General features: G+C 38.3%; 1 protein-coding gene and 1 non-coding gene across 2 annotated transcripts in view; one reads left to right on the top strand and one right to left on the bottom strand.

The window, feature by feature from the left end:
- Positions 1–590: 590 nt before the first annotated feature.
- LOC5578974 (protein GDAP2 homolog) overlaps positions 591–26,364 on the bottom strand; it is a gene marked incomplete in the record, with an annotated part of 352,509 nt that continues 326,735 nt past the window's right edge. Inside the window, 4 exon segments of the mRNA XM_021841532.1 lie at positions 591–2,338; positions 2,407–2,605; positions 11,314–11,453; positions 11,528–11,681. Coding sequence (XP_021697224.1) covers positions 2,282–2,338; positions 2,407–2,605; positions 11,314–11,453; positions 11,528–11,681 — 550 coding nt within the window.
- Positions 23,120–23,191, top strand: Trnaa-agc. Its single transcript has one exon. It is a non-coding gene; the product is annotated as a tRNA-Ala (tRNA).

Below are 26,364 nucleotides of genomic sequence, written 5' to 3'. Positions count from 1 at the left end.
ACAACATAACATAACGAACATTAATTCACTTTTAAAAACAACGAAACCAAGAGTTTCCAATATCAACATCTCTTTTCATAACACTGGAATGCCAAATACAACAGAAAACACTTCAACTCACACCAACTGTGCCATTGTAGTGTCCGGAGGAAGGAACCGCCACAAGCCAATTTAATGGCTGCATCATTCGAATTGCTCCAGGAGTAATTCCAGCACAACTTCATTGCTCGAAAAACTTTACTAGACTGACTTGCCATCTGTCTCTTCCCGTTTGCTTAGTTTTTCATTGTTACTGGAACTATATGCCCCTCTGCTTATTTGATATTGAAATTCCTGGAATAGTTCATGGAAATATTCCTATGATACTCAATGGAGGAATTCTCCGATGAATTTTCTGCAATAACTCTCAAAATACATCAAAGTGATGATTCCTGAAGATATTACTGATTAATTCGCGGAGGAATTTTAAAATAATTCGCTGGAAAAAGCCCGCAGCAACTCCATATTTATTTTAGGCCTGTTGGTCTGGTAGAAGATATTTTTAAAACTGCTGATACTTTTTGAAAGGCCATCTTTTCTCTGTCTTAAGCTTAAAAGGATGGATACCATGTTGAAAAATTACTGAGTTATTTATTGTAGCATTAACTTATGTACAGTTGTTAAAAATATCTTAAACTTTTTGGGGTGTTCTGAAACACATTTGAGTTGCAATCAACAAATATACACTGCATCTCAACTCCTTATCACACCTATCCGCAAGTCTTTCAGAAGTACTCATTCCTGCAATACTGCGATTTTGAATTATTCTGACAGCTCTCAAAAGCTTGTCGACAGGTCAGTTTTGAACATTCCACAAAGCATTCCACTACGTCGTGCAACCACAGCTTTTCGCAAACTCTTCTCTCCCCCTGTAACTCATTGCATGCGCCTCGTTAAACATTAAACTTGCTACTAAGAACGTCCCATCGCATCGCATGGGATCCCCTCGAACAACGAATGAGCTACTCCCTTTACCCGCATATATCTATCTAATTCTCCGCTCTCGCTACTCCCGTCTCTCCCGCTCTCTCTCTCAACTTCTCCGATTAGCTTTAACAACAAACTCACAGAATGGCTTCTCTAAAAAATGGCTTCTTTTCAAGAAATTGCTTCGTAATTTTAAGGATTCGATTTTTTTTTTGGTTTTTCCTCTTCTACATGTGTATATTTCACAAACTAGCGTATCGCCAAGTTACGTTTTGCTTGGGTTTCGCGTTGGCTTCGTCCATTGTTTTCAGGACCTCTGTCTGACCTACACTGAGTGTCTCCTAGAACTGAGTGCTCGTAAGGGGATTTGTCTTGTTAGTGTGTGTATTACAATGCTTCCGATTTGCTTGCATCTGGCTATCGCGCGCGACTAAATCAAGCATTCGCCACTACAAAAAAGCCGCATAGCAGCATTAGTTTCCTCTACGATATTGTTCATCCGGGGGGTTTCGGTTGCTGTTGCTTTTGCTGTTTTTACTACTTTCGGGTTTCTAATGCTCTGGCATAGGGCGGGTGCTCATCTAAATAACATTTTTGTTTCTCTTTGGCTGCACTCCTACGCACTTAAATACTCTTTCTCTTTTTCTCTACCTCTCTCTAACTCTATAACAAAGTTGTGTGTTGTGTTTAAATCCATTATTAGTTAATTAACCCTTGTTTTCTTTTGTTTCTCCAATAGCAAATAAGATGCTATGTCTTGTTAAATTGTATATACCTTTTTGTTGTTTGTTTTTTTATAATCATTTTTCTCCGTAAAACGTTAAGAATAGTATATCTCATTTACTTAATTCTGTTAGCTACAAGTCTCGTTCGCCTTCAGCGCTTCCGTCGTCTGCCCGATTAGATTGATTTGTGAGGCTTCCCTCGGTCCACTCTCGATCCGAATTAGCTCTAAATATTTTTTTTTTTTGAGTAATAATAGTACAATACGCGCCTTCTTCGTATTCAACCGGTGGAAAGGAAGCAGAAAGATTTCATCATTTGTTTCGTTTAGAACAGGGTGAGAACTTCTCTCGATGATTGACCAATGCCAGTCACACATACAGCCATGAAGGTTTTCATGAAAAATGACGTACGCCGAAATGTTTTGCATGTGTGTGTATGAATGAAATATGGCTAATTTAGTGCGTCGACGAGGGCGGAAGGGAAAGTTGGCGAGAATGTGCATTCATATGAGGATGAGGGATGACCTTCTCTCGAAGATGCCGCTGAGGAGTTGGATGATTGTTTTCTCGGTGGGAAATCCATCTTCCCTTTAGGACGCGGGCGATGACGTGTTGGTGACCGGTTGGAAGTAGTGGATTCCATTCGTCTGAAAAGAAGCAAAGCTCAATGTCAGTTTGACTGTTCAACCCCATTTGGAAAAGACAAAATACCAACCGCCATATCGTACTCGGTGATGTAGGCCGGGATTTCCAGCTGATCCTTGGCGATGGCGGAGTACAGGTGTTCGACGCCGGGCAGCGAGTGCACCTTGGTTTTGATGGCCGGCGCCATGAAGGTCGTGAACCACCAGGTCATCATCTTGGTCCAGAACGTCGGGTGCACGATGTAGAATGCCTTCAGGTTCTTCTTGTATCTGGAAGGAATTGGTGAATGGAAGACATTGATTATCTTGAAATTCATTTTCCTGCTTTATTAAGATATATAATCTTTCATAAACATCTAAGACAACAAATTGAAGACTACTTGTAAAGGTAGTGCAGTACTTAGGTGACAGGTCACACAGAAAGAGGAATTTGTCGTTATAAATACATCTCCTGAGTCTTAAGAGCGGAAAATATCTCTCCAAACAACATTTCTCGGACTTTTGAAAAGACCTTTCAATAGTATACATTTGCAGATTACACTTAAAATTGAGTTGGACTCTACTAAAATATCAAAAACGAATTAAAGTGCAACAGTTTGGAATTTGACTTCTGAGATTGCACTAAAACTTCAAAGGCACTAATCTCCCGAAGGAAGCATCCAAAAACAGTGTGCACTAACAGAAAGCATCAAATAAGAAGATCAGGAACGTTTAACTACTATTTTTCCAGTTTAGTGCCTTTGAAAACGTCAGTCAGTAGGGGAACATCTTTAGATTCCGAGATGTTTCACCTTAAGTTCTACTTTACTAAATTTGAAATATTTTTTTCTTTCCTTTGTCACCTACGACCTACTTTCAGTTAAGTTCCGAACTTACTTACGGTTATGTTTATAGCAGGGCTTCTCACGGAATTCAACGTCAATCATGAGTAACTTTAAAAAATCGATAATCTCCCTGAACTTTCAAAGACTTTAAACTTCTTTTGAGTTTTGTTCGCTATTCTATGTAAGCTAAAGTTCCACATGAGCATAATTTGGCCTCTAGAACAGACACAACATTTCAGTAGGAACGCCTACCAAAACTTTTATCGGAAGGGAGAGTGTTTTATCGTTAGAAATAAAACTTTTGTATTGACTCCGAAATCCGCAAAAGATTATCACATAAATATCTTAAGAATACTCACTTCTTTCAGAATATTACTATGCACTTTCCGAGAATCCCGCTTGAGATTCTATCAACACCACACTAAAAATTTTTTAATCCCAATTGTGATTCGCTCATAATATTACTAGGGATTCTCTATCAGCTGGGGGATCTCTCAAAATTTTATTTCGGTATCTCTCAAAATCGCTCTTGGAATTAACACCTGCTCAACGCAGCCTATGTGTTAAAACTACACAGAATGAGGCAACCAATGCAGGACTCTCTGGCTGAGTGAAAATTCTGTGTAAGTCGCACTCATGCTATGTGTAACCGATGTGTTGGCCATTGGCTGTGCGCGGATCGATGGAAATGGAACTGTCAATCATCTCCCGCGCGGCAGCAAACAGTTGGCCGTTGGTAAGATGGGGAGTTCTCAGGGATTTTTTCCATCGAAAAGCCGGAAGATGGTCGCAAATGAGAAAGTTTTTCCCCCATTTGCTTCCGCTTCGGCTATTCGAATGAAAAAATCTCTGAAAAACTTTCAAATCGGAATTTTTTTTAATGTTTTCAGAAGCAAAATAAACATGGAAGCGAATTCCGCATTCCAAGCGTTCCTCCTCTGTGCGCATTTCACTCATTCGGTTTGTTTACCACCGTTTGCACAAAACTGTGTACAGCCCCCTTTGCACAGAATCTGTGCTGCATGAAGAGGGGCCGATTTTGTGTACTCGGCACTCATTTCTGAGCAGATGAAGTTTAGCGTGGACAGGAATTCTCTCAGAATCCCGATGGGGATCCTCTTAGAATTTCGATGCTGATTCTCTAAGAATCCAGACGAGAATTCTTTCAGAATCCCGATGGAGATTCTCTACGAATTCAGATGGAGATTCTCTACGAATATGTGCTATTCGAATGCAGATGGGGATTCTCTCCATATCCATAAACGCTAAACTTGTCACGCTCAGAAATGAGTGCCGAGTACACAAAATCAGCCTCTCTTCATGCAGCACAGATTCTGTGCAAAGGAGGCTGTACACAGTTTTGTGCAAACGGTGGTAAACAAACCGAATGAGTGAAATGCGCACAGAGGAGGAACGCTTGGAATGCGGAATTCGCTTCCAATTTTGTTTTGCTTCTGAAAACATTAACAAAAAACATTCAAATTTTCAAGTTTTCAGAGATTTTTTCATTCGAATAGCCGAAGCGGAAGCAAATGGGGAAAAAGCTTCCACATTTGCGATCATCTTCCGGCTTTTCGCCTGAAAAAATCACAGAAAACTCCCCATCTTACTGTTTGCTGCCGCGCGGGAGAGATTGACAGTTCCATTTCCATCGATCCCCGCACAGCCGAAGGCCAACACATCGGCTACACACAGCATGAGTGCGACTTACACAGAATTTTCACTCAGCCAGAGAGTCCTGCATTGGTTGCCTCATTCTGTGTAGTTTTTACACAGGCGCTGCGTTGAGCAGGCTTAGCGTGAAGGGGATTCTCTCCGAATCCCGAAGGGGATTCTCTCCGAATCCCGAAGGGGATTCTCTCCGAATCCCGAAGGGGATTCTCTCCGAATCCCGAAGGGGATTCTCTCCGAATCCCGAAGGGGATTCTCTCCGAATCCCGAAGGGGATTCTCTCCGAATCCCGAAGGGGATTCTCTCCGAATCCCGAAGGGGATTCTCTCCGAATCCCGAAGGGGATTCTCTCTGAATCCCGAAGGGGATTCTCTCCGAATCCCGAAGGGAATTCTCTCCGAATCCCGAAGGGGATTCTCTCCGAATCCCGAAGGGGATTCTCTCCGAATCCCGAAGGGGATTCTCTCCGAATCCCGAAGGGGATTCTCTCCGAATCCCGAAGGGGATTCTCTCCGAATCCCGAAGGGGATTCTCTCCGAATCCCGAAGGGGATTCTCTCCGAATCCCGAAGGGGATTCTCTCCGAATCCCGAAGGGGATTCTCTCCGAATCCCGAAGGGGATTCTCTCCGAATCCCGAAGGGGATTCTCTCCGAATCCCGAAGGGGATTCTCTCCGAATCCCGAAGGGGATTCTCTCCGAATCCCGAAGGGGATTCTCTCAGAATCCCGAAGGGCATTCTCTCAGAATCCCGAAGGGGATTTTCACAGAATCCCGAAGGGGATGCTCACAGAATCCCGAAGGGCATTCTCACAGAATCCCGATGAAGTATCACTCAGAACCCGATGGGGTTTCTCTCAGAATCCCGACGATGTTTCTTTCAGAATCTCGATGGGGATTCTCTCATAATTCCAATGAAAACTCTCTCAGAGTCCCGATAGAGCTTCTCTCAGAAAATCAATGGTTTTTTTTAGAAGCCCCGAAGAGAATTCTCTCAGGATCCAGATGCGGATCCTCTCAGAATCTGGATGGGCATTTCCTCAGGATTTCCATTGGGATTCTCTCAAAATCGAAAAGCGGTTTCACTCAGAATCCCGAAGGCGATTCTCTCAGAATCCCGAAGGGGATTCTTTCAGAATACCGCAGATGATTCTCTCAGAATCCCGAAGGGGATTCTTTCAGAATCCAGATAAGGATTCTCTCAGAACCCCAATGGGGATTCTCTCTGAATCCCAATAGGGATTCTCTCAGAATCCTAATGGGGATTCTCTAAGAGAGGGTATTTTCTGAGAATCTCTAAAAATCTTGATGGGGAATTTTTCAGAGTTCAGATGGCAATTCTCTCAAAATCTAGATGAGGAGTCTCCGATGGGGATTTTCTTAGGATTTTTAATGGGATTCTCTCATAACACAGATAAGGTTTTCCTCAGAACACCGATGGGGTATTCTCAAAAGATTATATTTTTAAGATTATTTTCCTGAGCGCCAGTTCTCCGAATGACCCGTTTCCTTGAAAAGAAACGACATTCTGGGGAAATGTAGCAGATTCTCTCAGAGTTGCTCTTGGGATTATCTCAGAAACCCGCTTGATATTCCCTAAAATTCCGCTTTTGATTCTCTCATAATTTCACTTTGGATCCTATCATGATGCCGATTGTAACTATATCAAAATTTTGCTTCAGTTCCCCTCAGAATCCCGCTGAGAATTCCTGAGAATATTTTTCTCTCATTATTGCAACTATAGTGACCAGTTGCAAGATACTAGTGTAGCCCAAAAAATCACACAGTCAATTTCGTGAAAAAAAAAACGAAGTTGGAGTGTTCATAGTCTTGGAAACTCATTTGTTTCATTATTGAAATACGTAATCGATTTTGAAATTTGATAATGTATGCTTTATAAATCCTAAAACAAATCATTTTAAGACTATCCCACCATAGAAAGTAATAAGAAGAAGAATGTTAACATGTTCTGCATCCCTTCTAAATATTAAAATAATCACACTTCTGAAACTTCTGTAAAATTTAAAATCAAGACCTCTAATTTGACTGTCTGTGTTAAATTAGACAAATGAAACGACTGTAGCCACGCTATGTCTAAACCAGCAGATTATGAGGATCGAATGTACCTCGGATTTTTTCCCTCTAGAGATCAGTTAGAGATCAGAGATTCTGTCGATGAATTTTTTCCATACATTTTGTATGTGCTGAAAAACCTAAGAAAATGTAATTGAATCATGATTCGAAAATATTTCATCAATGGTTCGAACTTTTTACGAGAAGGATCATACCGATCATACCGATCTGCTGGTTCGAACCGGAAATGTGAGGTTATCGGCCTTAGCAGCCTTGGTACCAGCATAAACAATCTTGCATCTACATCCGACGGTTTCGGTAATATATTTTACCTTTTTCAAGAACTCTAAAAATGTTTGACAAAAAATAATAAGTTCCACATGAACATTGCGTTTTGTGTATCCCTACTTACAGAAGCTCGCTTAACCCGTATAGGCCTGAGTGAAAGCAAAAATACTGAAACCCTCACCGCTCAGAGAACTTTTAATGGATTCAAATGATTTTTTGTCAGTGCACTGGCCCACATATCTAGTTCCTAGAAGTGGCCAGAGGAACTCGGAAATATTCCTGTGGCCGGAGTTATTCCGGTGGGTCACTGGGTCAAGTCGGATAAAAAGGGCTATTTTTTGGGACATGCCAAGTAACCATTATTTATTTGTAATGACAATCATTTTATTTTGCATAAATCATTAAGATCTGATATTCAACATTATAAATGAAGAGTTTTGCGCCATTTAAAATATACCGGATGTGATCAATTGGACGTAATGCCCGGAAGAAACGGCTATAGATTTGTTGGATACTAAACTGTTTCAATTCTCGAAAAGTAGAAATCAAACGTAATTGTGCACTAAAATGCATTCCCATAAGCTTGGCACAGATGTTCAGATACAAATTGGCCACTTTGTTGTAAGTTTGAAGCATCCCGGTACCCAAAAATGATCATTTGTAGGATTAATCAAATGCAAAACTCTTAGTTATCCAGTTCAATCGTTTCTCAAAAGGTTTACACTGATGCAATTTTCTTAAAATTCCGCGATGTAGTGGCCACATTATAACCGATTCCGGGAATCATTTGTGACATGAAATTTGCCTACCTCCAGGGGCACAAACGCACAGTAGCCTTTTCACCCGACCTGACCCAGTGATCCACCGGAATAACTCCGACCACAGGAATATTTCCGCGTTCCTCTGTCTACTTCCAGAAACTAAATATGTGTGCCAGTAAACTGACAAAAAGTCATTTGAATCCATTAAGAATTCGCTGAGCGGTGAGGGCTTTAGAATTTTTTCTTTCACTCAGGCCTATACGGGTTAATCTATGTATTACTCTACGTACGATTGTCCACATGATAAGATGGCGCTCACTTCGGCTATTTGGCATGGAATACAGTAATCGGCTTGAATTCTCTCATAACTTGTGATCTCGCCCTAAAAGCCATTGGTAACCGAATGTGTAGCTCCTTGTTTCTAAGCTAATGAATAGACCAGGATAAAAACTATCACCATTGGGAGATAGAGGAGGATTTTCTCTTCATCGTAGTACAGTGGGATTCCGTTTTTGGCAACAAAGTTGAAATTTTCAGTTGCCAAAAACGGAACCGTGCCAAAATCGGAACCCATATTTCAAATTTTATTTTTCAACTATAGGTTTTGAAAACATCATTACAATGTAAATACATCATTTTTATGGAATCATAAGGCGTTGAGACTTCGAAAAGGTTCACTTCAAAGCATTTTCCCGAAGGGTTAACTATGCTATGAATCACGTAATGTTAAATCTTGCAAACAATTTTCTGGTGGTGTTTTTACGCCAATTATTTTCAATTAGAATTAATTTTTAGAAGCTTTATGTATATTTTTTGTATAAGAGGGCCTTGTAAAACCAATAATTGCATAAGTGACTTTTATTGAAGAACTGAACTTTTTCTTAAAACTATGAAAGAACCCGAAAACATTTTTTTTGTTTTGTTTAAAGACGTATTTGCGAATCAAAAGCAAAATGACATGAGCTTTTGAACTTTAGCGTGAATTTGGAAAATTTCGTGAGTTTAGAATTGCTCCTTCAATTTATGTTTCTGATTAAGTAAAGCATTTTATAATGAACGGATGACTGCATCAAAAGGGCAAACATAAACATGAGATGATGCATAAATGTGACTTGTAATTTTGTAGAATTTAATTTTTACTTGAAATAATTTTTAACTGAGCATATATGTTTTACACCTACCTTATGAAATCAACTAAAATTTACAGGACTTTGTTATGAAACCTCAAGAACCTTATAGGAATCTTCAGGTTCTCATAAGAAATCTACAGAAAAAACGCTTGAGCTCTGAAGCATCTTGCCAAGTATCCGTAGGATCTAGCATAGAGTTCTTAGGATTTTGCTAGGAATTGGAATTCCGCTAGGAGTTGGAATTCCGCTGCGATGTTGCTGAAAATCCTCATGTGTCCGATGAAAAAAAAATCAAAGTACTGAATTCAAAGTAGTAATTCAAACTAACACACCTCAAATTCCTCTGGGAACCTTTTCAAAATCCCCAAGCTTTCGCCGGATATATTAAAAATACTACTATAAATTTGCATTACCCGCTTAAAATTTACAGGACGCCCTAGAGTTTATTAGAAATCACCAGATTTTGGGCATAATCCTCCATAACCAATAATACACTCCAAGGATCCCTCAAGAAGCTCTCAGTGTCCACTTGGAATCTGCATCCTCATGAATTCGTTAAAATTTCTGAAAAGTCCCACAAGAACAAAGAATCTCTTAAGGATTCTCCAGGGTACAGTTAGACTCAGCTCGTAAGGAACATTTTGATGATGTTGAGTCCCGTATCCTTAATTAACAATCTTGTACAGAATTTTGGATCGTCTCTTAACAAATCTAAAGCCTTACAGAGTCCATAGAAAAGAGAGAACTTAGCTCTGACGCAGAAAGATCATTATACACACCAATACCACAGAGAAAAAGTTAAAACACTCTCAGTCGTATTTATCACACGCTTCAATGATTTATTGAGAAAAAATTGTAGTTTGGACTGTATTCGCATTTGTCATGTTATCTAATGAAATTTATTAAAAATGATACACGACATTTTGTTGTACATATTTATATCTTTTATTGCGGTGTGTTTTACATGCGCAATGCATGTAAATTCATAATAATAAAAACAGTGAGCCAAAAAGATTTAGCCAAAATTTATGATTGTAACTCTTTGTGAGTCATAGATTTTTTGTTGCTCTTATGTCGGAGCAAAGCTCAAACAAGCTGTTCCAAATCTGAAGATCAGTGTTTTTAATTGTATCACCTACTGGCAGACTCAAGTGGGCTGGTCATTAAATATGAATGCCTAAGAAAAGAGATTGGTCTTTAGTTGAGATACTGGTGGAGATTATTGGCCTCATGAAACGATGTTATTCTGAAGTAAATAAGCGCGTACGCGAGTCCTTAGTAGTTGGTGTCATTTGGGGAAATATCGACGAAAATGGAGCTCTGAAATGTAATCGGTGTGGATTTGGCATGCTATTCAAATGACTAAAGCAACAGACACGATAATATTTACAAAAATTTAAAAATTTTAATGGTATTAAAAAATGTTGCCAAAAACGGATCCATTTTGTTGCCAAAATCGGGGGGTGCCAAAATCGGAGCATGCCAAAAACGGAGCATGCCAAAAACGGAATCCCACTGTATTGTTGAATAACATGTAAATTAAATCGTTTGCTCAGTAACAACAAGCTACTTGCTCGGTTACCAATGGCTTTTAGGGCGAGATCACAAGTTGTGCGAGAATCGTTATTTTCAGAAGTCAATTTTCCTGTGTTAAATTAGATCAGTGCGCCAACACTTGTTTTTTGAAAATTTTGTATATATGCTTTTTTTCGAATATTGTTGCTTAAGTTTAGTTGCAACATCGCAAATAAAAAAAATCTGACTAATGAGATTTAATCATAAACAAACCAATCAAATTTTCTTATACAGTCAACAAATATCGAGGTAGCCATGAAAACCAACTTTTACAATGGTCCTCAAACTCGATATCGAGATACGGAATGTCGAGTAAGGAAACTCGATAATTCCTTGGATGGCATTTGAACTTGTTTAGTGTTCTGTAACTCAATACTTCCCTTACTCGATAGTCCCTTCAATAGCGAGTAACGGAGAATTGATTTTTTTTAGAAATACACTTTAGTATGGATGTACTATAGAATAGCAAGAAAACAAAGGGGATTCTACTCGTACAATTGTTTTATCAAAAATCTTTGATTTTTTGCCGAGAATTCCTCCAAAGCTCTAGACAATTACAAAAGGAGGTGAAACGTCTTCTTCATAAACTTGATAGCAAATATGAAATGATTCACACAATCATCAAAATTTTTCAATATAAAACTAAACTACTACTTACTTGTATGGCAATATACTGTAGACGTCCTTGAGCCACTGCAGCGACGGGTAGTTGTTGGAACTGGTGAGGGTGTGGAAATAGGCAATCACGTAGTCACCCTTAACGATGGGATCCAACAAGTATATCAGATATAGCAGGGCCTGGAAAAAAAAATCGCATCATATCGTAAACTATGATTCTAGCACCTAAATTTACAATTTCCCCCCGATCATACCTTTTCCAGATCGATGTTTTGTGCGGGGAACCATTTGCCACAGAATACGACCACGGGTCGGCCCAATCGATCGACTCCACTCTGGTACAGGCATCCGATGCCGGACACCTCCGTCAGGTCCTCCGATTTCGCCCGCCGAAGCAGCCTTTCATATCTGTAACGAGCGAATGTGCGAAATTGCTTGCATTAGATTACTGTGACGATGGATTGAAAGCACTGATTGTGTTAATTCAAAATTAGATTGAACCAAGAGTGAAAGGTGGGTACACCACATTTCAGCAAATCACTGCTGGTTGCTTCGGCACGTTTTCCGTGACTCAGCAAACTTCCTTCGGTTCATCCAGCTTCCAGCTCTTTACGTGGGCGTAGAAAGGTAGGGAACCTCTTAGCCGACGGAAAACAAAATCGTTATTTACTAGCTTTCTACTAAAGTCATGCTGCAGTTCAAAAGTTGAACTAGTTTTTTTTTTATGAATATAAATCATTTATTGATATGTTTTCGTCAATGAGAATTTCTTTTTCAAAAAATCTTTGTTTTAAGCGTGTTTTTTGTTTAATGTTGTTAAAAAGACTTTATGATCATTCGCCCCACCCCGGATGAAAATCCTGGCTTCTCCCCTGGTTCTCTGTTAAATCTCACCCGCAAAGAGTGCTGACGCTGCTCAAATCCGTCAGTCAATTAAGGTTCGTCAGCTTGAGAAAGGTGCCGAAAGGAATGAAACAGAGCTTTCAAATGGTCATCTACTATATTAGAACTCAAGTATCATCCACCGAAAGCACCCTTTCACCACCCACCGTGACAGGATGACTGACCGATGACATCATTACAAGAGAAGTGTTTATTTTTAGATAATGTCTCCCAACTGGAAGCCCCGAAGGAAATGGGAACCCATTGTGCAATTCAGCTGATTCATCCGGACAATGTGATTCAGAATATGGTCGGAACAGGTCGATGGGTGGTATAGTACGCAATACAGCTGCATCATCAAATTACGCAACCCGTTCCCGAATGGGATGAGATAAATTTCCATCAAATCGTAGTCGTAAGCACTGGATGGGAACGTCATTCCGAGAAAAATTCCATTTCGAATAATGGGTAATGGAAAGACGTTACGACATGCTCTTTGAAATTGTAGGAAAATTTTATGTAAAACAGTTAAGGAAGCAACTGTCGTTCAATCAAATCCCCCAACTGTGGTCAATCAAATCCCTCAGGAATTCTACAAAACAGCAAGAAATGATGTCGTAACTGACTGATGATTTATCTGTTGTTCACAACATGGCGCTAATAGGATAATTTATACCCCTGTCGTTGAATTAACATATTTTCCTGTTTACTCTGGCAGACAGTTGACGAAGTACGTAAAAGTTGTATAATGATACAGGACACGCGGTGGCGCGTGCCTGTCATGCTGCGGACTGAACCGGTTTGGGAAATTCTCTTCGAACTGTTCCGAAAGAAGTCTATTGACATTTGATTCACATTTGGACAGTCGTATGAATATCTTTCAATAGTCATTTGATTGTTTTTCGATTGAATTAAATTTGAATTGAATGTCTTTCGAATGTTTAAACATTTTTCGATTCTCTTACGAATGTTTTTGAACGTCTTTTGAATGTCTTTCGAATGTCTTTCGCACGTCTTTCAAGTGTCTTTCGAATGTATTTCGAATGTCTTTAGAATGTCTTTCGAATGTCTTTAGAATGTCTTTCGAATGACTTCTCGAATGTATATCGAATGTGTTTCGAATGTCTCTGGATTGTCTTTCGAATGTCTCTGGAATGTCTTTCGAATGTCTCTGGAATATCTTTCGAATGTCTCTCGAATGTCTTTTGAATGTATTTCGAATGAATATCGAGTATCTTTCGAATCTCTTTCCAATGTCTTCGAATGTATATCGAATGTCTTTCGAATGTGTTTCGAATGTCTATCGAAAGTGTTTCGAATGTGTTGCGAATGTCTTTCGGATGTCTTTCGAATGTCTTTCGAATATCTCCCGAATGTATTTCGAATGCTTTTCAACGATTGGATTTGGATTGGATTTGGATAGAAATTGGATTGGAATCAATCCAAATCCAATCCAAATCCAATCCAAATCCAATCCAAATCCAATCCAAATCCAATCCAATCCAAATCCAATCCAAATCCAATCCAATCCAATCCAATCCAAATCCAATCAATCCAATCCAAATCCAATCCAAATCCAATCCAATCCAAATCCAATCCAAATCCAATCCAAATCCAATCCAATCCAATCCAATCCAATCCAAATCCAATCCAAATCCAATCCAATCCAATCCAAATCCAATCCAAATCCAATCCAAATCCAATCCAAACCACAAATCCAATCCAAATCCAATCCAAATCCAATCCAAATCCAATCCAAATCCAATCCAAATCCAATCCAAATCCAATCCAAATCCAATCCAAATCCCAACATCCAAAATCCAATCCAAATCCAATCCAACCAATCCAAATCCAATCCAAATCCAATCCAAAATCAAATCCAATCCAAATCCAATCCAAATCCAATCCAAATCCAATCCAATCCAATCCAAATCCAATCCAAATCCAATCCAAATCCAATCCAAATCCAATCCAAATCCAATCCAAATCCAATCCAAATCCAATCCAAATCCAATCCAAATCCAATCCAAATCCAATCCAAATCCAATCCAAATCCAATCCAAATCCAATCCAAATCCAATCCAAATCCAATCCAAATCCAATCCAAATCCAATCCAAATCCAATCCAAATCCAATCCAAATCCAATCCAAATCCAATCCAAATCCAATCCAAATCCAATCCAATCAATCCAAATCCAATCCAAATCCAATCCAAATCCAAATCCAAATCCAATCCAAATCCAATCCAAATCCAATCCAAATCCAATCCAAATCCAATCCAAATCCAATCCAAATTCCAATCCAAATCCAATCCAAATCCAATCCAAATCCAATCCAAATCCAATCCAAATCCAATCCAAATCCAATCCAAATCCCAATCCAATCCAATCCAAATCCAATCCAAATCCAATCCAAATCCAATCCAAATCCAATCCAAATCCAATCCAAATCCAATCCAAATCCAATCCAAATCCAATCCAAATCCAATCCAAATCCAATCCAAATCCAATCCAAATCCAATCCAAATCCAATCCAAATCCAATCCAAATCCAATCCAAATCCAATCCAAATCCAATCCAAATCCAATCCAAATCCAATCCAAATCCAATCCAAATCCAATCCAAATCCAATCCAAATCCAATCCAAATCCAATCCAAATCCAATCCAAATCCAATCCAAATCCAATCCAAATCCAATCCAAATCCATCCAAATCCAATCCAAATCCAATCCAAATCCAATCCAAATCCAATCCAAATCCAATCCAAATCCAATCCAAATCCAATCCAAATCCAATCCAAATCCAATCCAAATCCAATCCAAATCCAATCCAAATCCAATCCAAATCCAATCCAAATCCAATCCAAATCCAATCCAAATCCAATCCAAATCCAAATCCAATCCAAATCCAATCCAAATCCAATCCAAATCCAATCCAAATCCAATCCAAATCCAATCCAAATCCAATCCAAATCCAATCCAAATCCAATCCAAATCCAATCCAAATCCAATCCAAATCCAATCCAAATCCAATCCAATCCAATCCAAATCCAATCCAAATCCAATCCAAATCCAATCCAAATCCAATCCAAATCCAATCCAAATCCAATCCAAATCCAATCCAAATCCAATCCAAATCCAATCCAAATCCAATCCAAATCCAATCCAATCCAATCCAAATCCAATCCAAATCCAATCCAAATCCAATCCAAATCCAATCCAAATCCAATCCAAATCCAATCCAAATCCAATCCAAATCCAATCCAAATCCAATCCAAATCCAATCCAAATCCAATCCAAATCCAATCCAAATCCAATCCAAATCCAATCCAAATCCAATCCAAATCCAATCCAAATCCAATCCAAATCCAATCCAAATCCAATCCAAATCCAATCCAAATCCAATCCAAATCCAATCCAATCCAATCCAAATCCAATCCAAATCCAATCCAAATCCAATCCAAATCCAATCCAAATCCAATCCAAATCCAATCCAAATCCAATCCAAATCCAATCCAAATCCAATCCAAATCCAATCCAAATCCAATCCAAATCCAATCCAAATCCAATCCAAATCCAATCCAAATCCAATCCAAATCCAATCCAAATCCAATCCAAATCCAATCCAAATCCAATCCAAATCCAATCCAAATCCAATCCAAATCCAATCCAAATCCAATCCAAATCCAATCCAAATCCAAATCCAATCCAAATCCAATCCAAATCCAATCCAAATCCAATCCAAATCCAATCCAAATCCAATCCAAATCCAATCCAAATCCAATCCAAATCCAATCCAAATCCAATCCAAATCCAATCCAAATCCAATCCAAATCCAATCCAAATCCAATCCAAATCCAATCCAAATCCAATCCAAATCCAATCCAAATCCAATCCAAATCCAATCCAAATCCAATCCAAATCCAATCCAAATCCAATCCAATCCAAATCCATCCAAATCCAATCCAAATCCAATCCAAATCCAATCCAAATCCAATCCAAATCCAATCCAAATCCAATCCAAATCCAATCAAATCCAATCCAAATCCATCCAATCCAATCCAAATCCAATCCAAAATCCAATCCAAATCCAATCCAATCCAATCCAATCCAATCCAAACCAATCCAATCAATCCAAATCCAATCCAAATCCAATCCAAATCCAATCCAATCCAATCCAAATCCAATCCAAATCCAATCCAAATCCAATCCAAATCCAATCCAAATCCAATCCAAATCCAATCCAAATCCAATCCAAATCCAATCCAAATCCAATCCAAATCCAATCCAAATCCAATCCAAATCCATCCAAATCCAATCCAAATCCAATCCAAATCCAATCCAAATCCAATCCAAATCCAATCCAAATCCAATCCAAATCCAATCCAAATCCAATCCAAATCCAATCCAAATCCAACATCCAAATCCAATCCAAATCCAATCCAAATCCAATCCAAATCCAATCCAAATCCAATCCAAATCCAATCCAAATCCAATCCAAATCCAATCCAAATCCAATCCAAATCCAATCCAAATCCAATCCAATCCAATCCAAATCCAAATCCAATCCAAATCCAATCCAAATCCAATCCAAATCCAATCCAAATCCAATCCAAATCCAATCCAAATCCAATCCAAATCCAATCCAAATCCAATCCAAATCCAATCCAAATCCAATCCAATCAAATCCAATCCAAATCCAATCCAAATCCAATCCAAATCCAATCCAAATCCAATCCAAATCCAATCCAAATCCAATCCAATCCAATCCAAATCCAATCCAAATCCAATCCAAATCCAATCCAAATCCAATCCAAATCCAATCCAAATCCAATCCAAATCCAATCCAAATCCAATCCAAATCCAATCCAAATCCAATCCAAATCCAATCCAAATCCAATCCAAATCCAATCCAAATCCAATCCAAATCCAATCCAAATCCAATCCAAATCCAATCCAAATCCAATCCAAATCCAATCCAAATCCAATCCAAAATCCAATCCAATCCAAATCCAATCCAAATCCAATCCAAATCCAATCCAAATCCAATCCAAATCCAATCAAATCCAATCCAAATCCAATCCAAATCCAATCCAAATCCAATCCAAATCCAATCCAAATCCAATCCAAATCCAATCCAAATCCAATCCAAATCCAATCCAAATCCAATCCAAATCCAATCCAAATCCAATCCAAATCCAATCCAAATCCAATCCAAATCCAATCCAAATCCAATCCAAATCCAATCCAAATCCAATCCAAATCCAATCCAAATCCAATCCAAATCCAATCCAAATCCAATCCAAATCCAATCCAAATCCAATCCAAATCCAATCCAAATCCAATCCAAATCCAATCCAAATCCAATCCAAATCCAATCCAAATCCAATCCAAATCCAATCCAAATCCAATCCAAATCCAATCCAAATCCAATCCAAATCCAATCCAAATCCATCCAAATCCAATCCAAATCCAATCCAAATCCAATCCAAATCCAATCCAAATCCAATCCAAATCCAATCCAAATCCAATCCAAATCCAATCCAAATCCAATCCAAATCCAATCCAAATCCAAATCCAATCCAAATCCAATCCAAATCCAATCCAAATCCAATCCAAATCCAATCCAAATCCAATCCAAATCCAATCCAAATCCAATCCAAATCCAATCCAAATCCAAATGACTTCCTAATGTCTTTCGAGTATCTTTCAAATGTCTTTCAAATGTGTTTCGAATATCTTTCACATGTCAATCGCATGTCTTTCGACCGTCTTTCAATTGTCTTTTGAATGTCTTTCGAGTGTCTTTTGAATGTCTTTCAAATGTCAATCGCATGTCTTTCGAACGTCTTCCAATTGTCGAGTGTTTTTTGAATGTGTTTCGAATGTCTTTCAAACGTATTTCGAATGTCTTCCAGAGGTCCTTCAAATGTCTTTCGAATGTCGTCCGATTGTCTTTTGAATGCAATTTTTCTCTTCTTGGGTATTTTTGTATCTTCTGATGTTCTTGTCCTCTTGTCTTCTTGTCTTCTTGTCTTCTTGTCTTCTTGTCTTCTTGTCTTCTTGTCTTCTTGTCTTCTTGTCTTCTTGTCTTCTTGTCTTCTTGTCTTCTTGTCTTCTTGTCTTCTTGTCTTCTTGTCTTCTTGTCTTCTTGTCTTCTTGTCTTCTTGTCTTCTTGTCTTCTTGTCTTCTTGTCTTCTTGTCTTCTTGTCTTCTTGTCTTCTTGTCTTCTTGTCTTCTTGTCTTCTTGTCTTCTTGTCTTCTTGTCTTCTTGTCTTCTTGTCTTCTTGTCTTCTTGTCTTCTTGTCTTCTTGTCTTCTTGTCTTCTTGTCTTCTTGTCTTCTTGTCTTCTTGTCTTCTTGTCTTGTCTTCTTGTCTTCTTGTCTTCTTGTCTTCTTGTCTTCTTGTCTTCTTGTCTTCTTGTCTTCTTGTCTTCTTGTCTTCTTGTCTTCTTGTCTTCTTGTCTTCTTGTCTTCTTGTCTTCTTGTCTTCTTGTCTTCTTGTCTTCTTGTCTTCTTGTCTTCTTGTCTTTCTTGTCTTCTGTCTTTCTTGTTTCTGTCTTCTTGTCTTCTTGTCTTCTTGTCTTCTTGGTCTTCTTGTCGTTCTTGCTTCTTGTCTCTGTCTTCTGTCTTCTGTCTTCTTGTCTTCTTGTCTTCTTGTCTTTTATCTTCTTGTCTTCCCTTCTTCTTGTCTTTGCAGCTATTTTTATCATTAGAAATAACACACCATTCACAATCCAATCAGTGTCAAATAACGAAGGGCGCCAATCTGAAACTATACAATACAAATCCATTCCATGCAGGAGATGCCTGCAAAACAATTTACGAGATTACAATTGGTAACAAGCAATCAATGTATCATTATAATTTCGCTGTGGTGAAGACCCGCTCTCTTTAGATAATGAACGGAAGATACAGACGAAATTTACGTCCATGTTGTGCTTTCCACTAATTCATTAAAAACGCCCCCCACTAATCGCCCTGACCTTCACTTTTTGACAGCCATTCTTTGCTGCAGTATTATACTCTTCACATCCGCTGGTGGGCACTATAAACTCTGCTGAATTCTACATGCTCCTAGACGGCGTTATCGGGAAGTTCACAAACACAAACGCGGCCATGTTTAGCGTGCTCTCATTTTTCCAACAATTTTCTACCCCGAACCAAGGGAAATGCTGATTTCCATATCGTTTCAAGTGCATCTCTTCCCTTGTTCGTTGGCGGAAATTATTATTCAGCAACCGGCATCGGAATCCGCCGGAGGTCGTCGGTTCGGTAGATGATAATTGGAAGGATACGTATAGCTTGGCCGGTGGAACGGAAGTCAGTTTGGTTGTGACCTTGGAATACGAACCTCCGGCAACCGGCCACAACTGCGCTGTACGTTGCACTAGACATCAGCGTGTTCCCGCTACTCGACTTGGAGATGATAATTAAATTGAAGTGTCGCCTGGCTCCATGGGTTGGAATTTCTACCACTTGACTTGATGAAAGTGGTGCGGTTGCACGGGGGTGTTCCCAAGCAGAGAGACATAACAGAAAGATGCCTCAATAATATCAATAGTTGTTATTAATATACATTTTTGTTAAATGTTTTATTTTTATTTTTTGGGCTCATATACCCGTAGCGGTTAATGCGCCGCTATTCAGCAAGCCCAAGCTGAGGGTCGTGGTTTCGAATCCTGCCGGTTGAGGATCTTTTCGTAATGGAAATTTTATCGAGTTCCCACAACGTAGAGTACTTGCCACATTATACAAATGCAAAAATGGTCAACTGGCAAAAAAAACTCTCAGTTAATAACTGTGGAAGTGCTCATCAAAACACTAAACTAAAGTAGCAGGATCTGTCCCAGCTTGGATGTAACGCCAAGAGAAGATGAATTTTTGAAAATTATTGGTCTTTGAACACTAGAGAATTGTGTCAGAATTATAACGAGATCAGTTATAGTTATAAGAAAAACATAAGACCTTCTTTTAAACGTTTTATCTTGTTTGTTTAAAGCTTTGTTAAAATTGCAAACTCGATTTGTTGTATCATATTTAGTTTAGTTTCTGATTTATAATTGTTTTTTTTTTATATAAAAAGGTTATTCCTTTCTGATCGGGTGGGTGGAAAACTACTGTTTCAGATTCTTTATAACTAATCCGAACAAACAAACTACATACTGTACCAGGGAAGAGCAGGCGACAAAGCTATGTAGGATTTCGAATAAAAGCTCAGCGAGGATTCATGAGGGTGCAATGGTTTTGCTACTGCTTGAAGGGGTTGGATCTTTGTAAGGAATGTGCTCAAGGGTGTGGCCCCGCTCAAGGTCAGTTCGTGTACTTGTGCGGGTTTTGAATGGTCCAGAACTGCATTGTTCTACTCAGCGCTGAGTATTTTCTCAAACTGTCTGTTGCCAGTCTATGGAGAGTGAAAGGCGTTATATTGTAGCTAATACAATGTTTCACTAGTAGACTCGTTGAAAACGAATAGAGTAAAGAAAAAATGCGTAAGTGCAAAAGTTTCTGACAGATCAGATAAGTTTCAAAATCCAACAGAAATTATATCAAGGTTCTATAGAGCGATTTCTTTGGATTCGCTTCCAATGTTCCTAGTGAAATGGAACCCTAATACTTTTGATAAAATCTTTTTTTCATTATATATCTCAATAGAGCGTGTTCATACTTCTATTTTGGCGAATTTTTCCGCTCAAATAATGGCTATATCATATTTAAACTTAAACGTTCAACATGGGTCCAAATTTCAACCATGACTCTTTTTATCATGTTTGACGTTCATATGGTCTACAAAAATGGGGTTCTACTTTTTAACACTGAGGTTGTTTTTATCTGACATTTCAGAAGTAACACGGTTTTCCGAAACACATCTAATATTTGAGTTTTGGACTGAAACCAGCGTAAAACATGTGTTTTTGGTCTAAGCTGATGCGTTTGGTACTAACATTAGGAAAGGGCTTTGTCACCCTATTTCTCTTTGAAAACTCAATGAAAATAGTTTCAATCAAGAATTCTTTGGGCTAGTAATTCTCTAAATATGTTGTACTTCTTCTTTTTCATTGCGGCATTTCCCAGAATAATTAGCAATAACATATTGTCATTCATTAATAACTTTTCAAACGTTTGTTTTCTTAATGTAAACTATTCACCCCATAACATTTTTTTTTGCTAATTGCAATATTATTAATTTGGCACAAAATGTCTTAAGGAGAAGTAAATAAGTATCGTTTTGATTCATATTACGGACAGCTTTTAATTCCGGACACTCTTCTTTGTATGGAAAACATTTCACACGAAATGTTTCAATTTTTGCAGTTCGAAAGTTCAAAATTTCGAGGCTTGTTTTAATAAGCTATTTTGATAAATATCTATGCAATTTATAATGCACAACTGCCTTAGACGTCTCTCTAGTGGTTTAACAATTTCATTTGATTATTTGACATTTCTATTAATGATTTTCATGAGATGTCCCGAATTCGAATCAAAGTGTCCGGATTATGAGGCAAAAGTGAGGACGAGTCCGGAATAAGAATCATCAAAAGGCCATACATTTCGATTAATTTAAAATTTTTCAAGTTGCGGAAGCGTATTCATTACCCAAGATTCGAAAGTTAAGGGTTTCTGGCGCTCGATAACGCTGAAGAATCATACAGAATGATTTATTTTGTATGCTCTATGCTGTGCTATACTTCCCTGAGGCCTTAAGTGTCCGTAATATGAATCAAAACGGTAGATCCATTTGGAATTTTCAATATTCGAGCCAATGAATCATAATTTTGAATATTTATTGAACGTTTATGTGTAATCTCATACTTCCCTCCTCCATATTTTTTACGTAATTAACGTACGGATCAATACATACAATATATACATCAAACATGTATGAATTACAAATGCAGACGTGCTCAATAACAGCAATTACACTACCGCTAAGAAACTGTACTAGGCAGCGTTGAATCCATTAGCATGGAAGCTATTGGTTCGAAAGAGAGTTCGAAACGAAAATGACGAAATTTTCTAAACCAAACATCGAGCTCATAGGGGAACTAGGGCTAATTTGCTCATAGAGGATAAAACGCGCCTCCCTTAATTTGGACGAACGATGTGTTTAAGAATGCTTTTTTTCGCCCTAGATTATCAAGGCCATTTTTGAGCTCGATTTTGGCCTCCAATAGAATCAAACCTAAATATTTTGGTCACACCAAACTATTGTCACACCATGATTGCCATATATTGGATGGCGTCGTAGCTAACAAAATCAACATGTAACGCTCACTGTTGGATTGTGCATTGAATGCAAGGTGCGTGCTTCTGCTAAACTACAATGAAAAAAATCTGTTTTTTACCAAAGTAATTTTGACATCCCTCCTAGGAAGGAAGCGTCATTTTTACTTGCGGAATAATTGAGCGAAACATTTTTTCCGCACTCCATTTGATTTGCACGGCAGGCGTTACCGCCGTTACGAAATCGGCTCTACTCATCAGCTGCGGACTACTCAAGGAATTTCGATAGCGGAATCATTTTTTGACCGTTTCTTGTCCTATCCTTTTACACAGTACTTTTCTGCTGCGGACTACGCTTAATCCAACATTTCAATAAAACGAATAATAAATAAACAAATTTCTAACTCTTATTAATGTTCGAATCCTCTGAGCAGAATCTCAATAGAGAAACTTAAAAGTAGATGGAGTACCGTGCACCTTTTAATTCCGCTTCTAAATTTCTAAAATAATTAACTCATTACGCGTGGTAAAGATGGATAAATTATGGGTGAAATTATTGTTGTGGAAGCGATGTAGGTATGCTAGGCAAACAGTTTCAACACTAAACAAATCGCACTCGCTTTTCGCGCGTGTGTAGTAAACATGAGATGGATGGATGTGGGTTATGAAAAAGGTCTGCCTGGTCTGTGGGGATTTGAATTCTAAAATAACTTGTAATCAACTGAGTTCTTGGGTCACCAAGTTGCTCGGTAGCTTAGTTGGTAAAGCGCTCGTCTAGCATACAAGAGTCCTGGGTTCGAATCCCAGCCGAGCACGTGGATTTTTTCATAATTTCACCCATAATTTATCTATCTTTACCACGCGTAATAAGTTAATTAATTAAATAACCACGCGGATTGGATAACCGAAAAAGCTCAATATATGTGTTACTATAAATTTCTAAAACTTTTGCGAGAGCCAACTTGTCCACTGTCATAGTTTGTATTACATGTAAAAAGTATGTTAAATGTGTCCCACAAAAGATTATTGAACGACCTAAGTATTAGTTAAATCGTGGAAGCAAAACGCCCACCTCTATTTCATAACACCAAAACACCCGTTTGAATTCAAATTCTACCTAACGTAATGCCACGTTGAAGTTACGTGCAAACGCAAATTTTCGCATCAGTTTGTATTGAACGATAACATCTGAACAAACGCCCGGATGGATGCAACATATATGAAATATATGTGTTCGTTTACAGCACGACTAATGCCGTGCTCAAGTAAGGCGTTTTACCCCGCATAAAAATACAAAAAATGCAGTTCTAAAGTGACAAGACATGTTTTGCTTCAATGCGGGACACAATTTGTGAAACTTTGAAAGTTAGTGTAAGGAATATTTAAAGAGATCCTTATCATTCATTTCTGAAAATAATAAAAACATTCTTAAAGACGGATTAGAATTTTTAAGGTAGGTACTTATTTCAATGAAGTTTTTAACTCATAAAAACTATAATAAATCTTCGAGCTGTTCAGTAGAATACCTATAAGTAGATGAAAAAACCGAATTTAGTACTATACCATTTGATTCCACTAGAGTTTGTATCCTTTGACAGATACGCGTATTTCGATCTCAACTGTAAGGCCATCTTCAGTGTCGTGTACTAGACTCGACTTCTAGTACACGACACTGAAGATGGCCTTACAGTTGAGGTCGAAATACGCGTATCTGCCAAAGGATACAAACTCTAGTGGAATTAAATGGTATAGTACTAAATTCGGTTTTTTCGTCTACTTATAAAAATTACTTCTGTGAGAGAATATTGAACAGAAAAAAAAACAAAATAAGTGTAGATTAAGATCTGAATCAGTTAGTTAGATCCCGAATTTTTAAGGAGTTCAAATCAAAATGTTGTAAGCTTTTCAAACTAATTCCAGATCAATATATTTGCAGAGTATTTCGTACTGAATCCTTGTAAGATTCTGGACTGAATATAAACTTTATCCGTTGAGTTGGTTGCATAACAAAATGTGCAAAACTCAGACTTGAATGTGGGCAAACTCTTCGCAGCAATTTGAACCATATTTTAAGACAAAAAAAGGTTAAAAAATTGGAAGATTCATAACAGGACATAACAGATTTTCTTACTGTGCCATGAGAGGGTTCTGAACCAAATCAAGAGCTTGAAATGTAATAAATGCTTCGATATCCTCTAAATATTTTGATAAGACTTCTGAAATATTGTGAAAATTCTACCCGTGATGTCTATCAGAATAATGTAAGGACTCCGACTTTACGTAAATATGTGGAATCCATAGATATCGATTAGAAACCAAATAACCAAAAAAGATGTTGAGGATCCTGTTAAGATCTTGTTGGTCCAAGGAGAAAGCACTCCAGTATGTGGATATTTTTTTTTTTTGAATTCCCATATAATGCGTGGTATGCACCTGAAACGTAAAGCACTCAAGTAAAATTTCTCCTTTTTACCAAGGTAATTTTGACAGCTGATCCAGTATGAGCGAAATGTCACTTTAACTTGCGAAATAATTGAGTGGCACATTTTTCCGTACGGGAAAGTGACAACTCCATTTGATTTGTGCAGCAGCCGTTACCGACGTTATGAAATCAGTTCTACTTCTCAGCAGCGTATAGCTCAATTTTCGGTTGCGGAATCATTCCTTGACCGTTTCTTGTCCTATCCTTTTGCACAGCACTTATGATCACCGTACCAGCCATAACACAGCCATAACAAAGAAAAATATGTCTTCGTTCATATTTCAAGTACGAATACCAATATTTTTGAATATCTTCACAATCTGATACGTTTTCCGGGATGATTTGACTCATGATCTATGTATACCGTAAAATGGGGTAAATTTGATGATTTTTGTATTAAAATCTGATAATTTATGCATACTGCGGTAATGTTTATTTTTTATTTATTTTTTCAAACATGTGCTGGTATTTTAGTTATCTACTGCAATGGAATGATTGCATGATGATTAATGTATACATAATTTTCATGTAATCCAGTGATTCCCAAACTTGTTGAAACTACACTCCCCTTGAGGAATCCACAAACATCTAGCGGACCCCTAGAATTGATGTCCCAAAATCATTGTTTCGAAGACCTCACGATGATTTAACAAATATACTAGGCTCAGCTAAAAATTATGCCAACTGACAAAATATCTTGAAAAAATCCATCATCATGCAGTGCTACTGGGGAAAAAAAACCACAATCCAGTCATACGATCAGTAATACCGAAAGTTTTATCATCGATACATAATACCAATGTTGCTGAACAACGATCGGAAACGCGAGGCACGATGAATTTTCGTAGGCATCAAAACAGAATCTGCGAATAAACACAAACAACCGTTCGGGTGCTTCATTCGTTCGTGTTTCATTTTCGGATCGCTGTTTCTCCTGACGTTATCATCGGGTGATTTTCCATCGTTCGGTAATGTGAACGGTACGATCCACGCTGCCTGCTCTTCGCGAAGAACAGGAAATATTCATTTCGATCATCTTCATGCGGGCTTGCAACAATCACGCTAAACTTGCTCCGCTCGAAAATGAGTGCCGATCGCACAAAATTGGCCTCTTTTCGTGCAGCACAGATTCTGTGCAAAGGGGCTGTACACAGTTTTGTGCAAACGTTGGTAAACAAAACTGAATGAGTGAATTGTGCACAGAGGAGGAATGCTTGGAATGCGGAATTCCCATTTTTGTTTTGCTTCTGAAAACATAAAAAAAAACATTCTAATTTTAAAGTTTTTTAGAGATTTTTTCATTTGAATATCCGAAGCGGAAGCAAATGGGGAAAAAACTTTCGCATTTGCGACCATCTCCCGGCTTTTCGCTAGAAAACATCTAAGAAAACTCCCCATCTTACCAACGCCCAACTGTTTGCTGCCGCGCGGGATATCATTGACAGTTCCGTATCCATCGATCCCGGACAACCGAAGGCCAAAACGTCGGCAACTCACAGAATGAGT

The sequence above is a fragment of the Aedes aegypti genome, chromosome 2 (genome assembly GCF_002204515.2).
Source record: "Aedes aegypti strain LVP_AGWG chromosome 2, AaegL5.0 Primary Assembly, whole genome shotgun sequence".
NCBI classification, from domain to species: Eukaryota; Metazoa; Arthropoda; class Insecta; order Diptera; family Culicidae; genus Aedes; species Aedes aegypti.
Note: the sequence above shows the minus strand (reverse complement) of the source record. Positions and strands in the feature narration are given on the sequence as shown.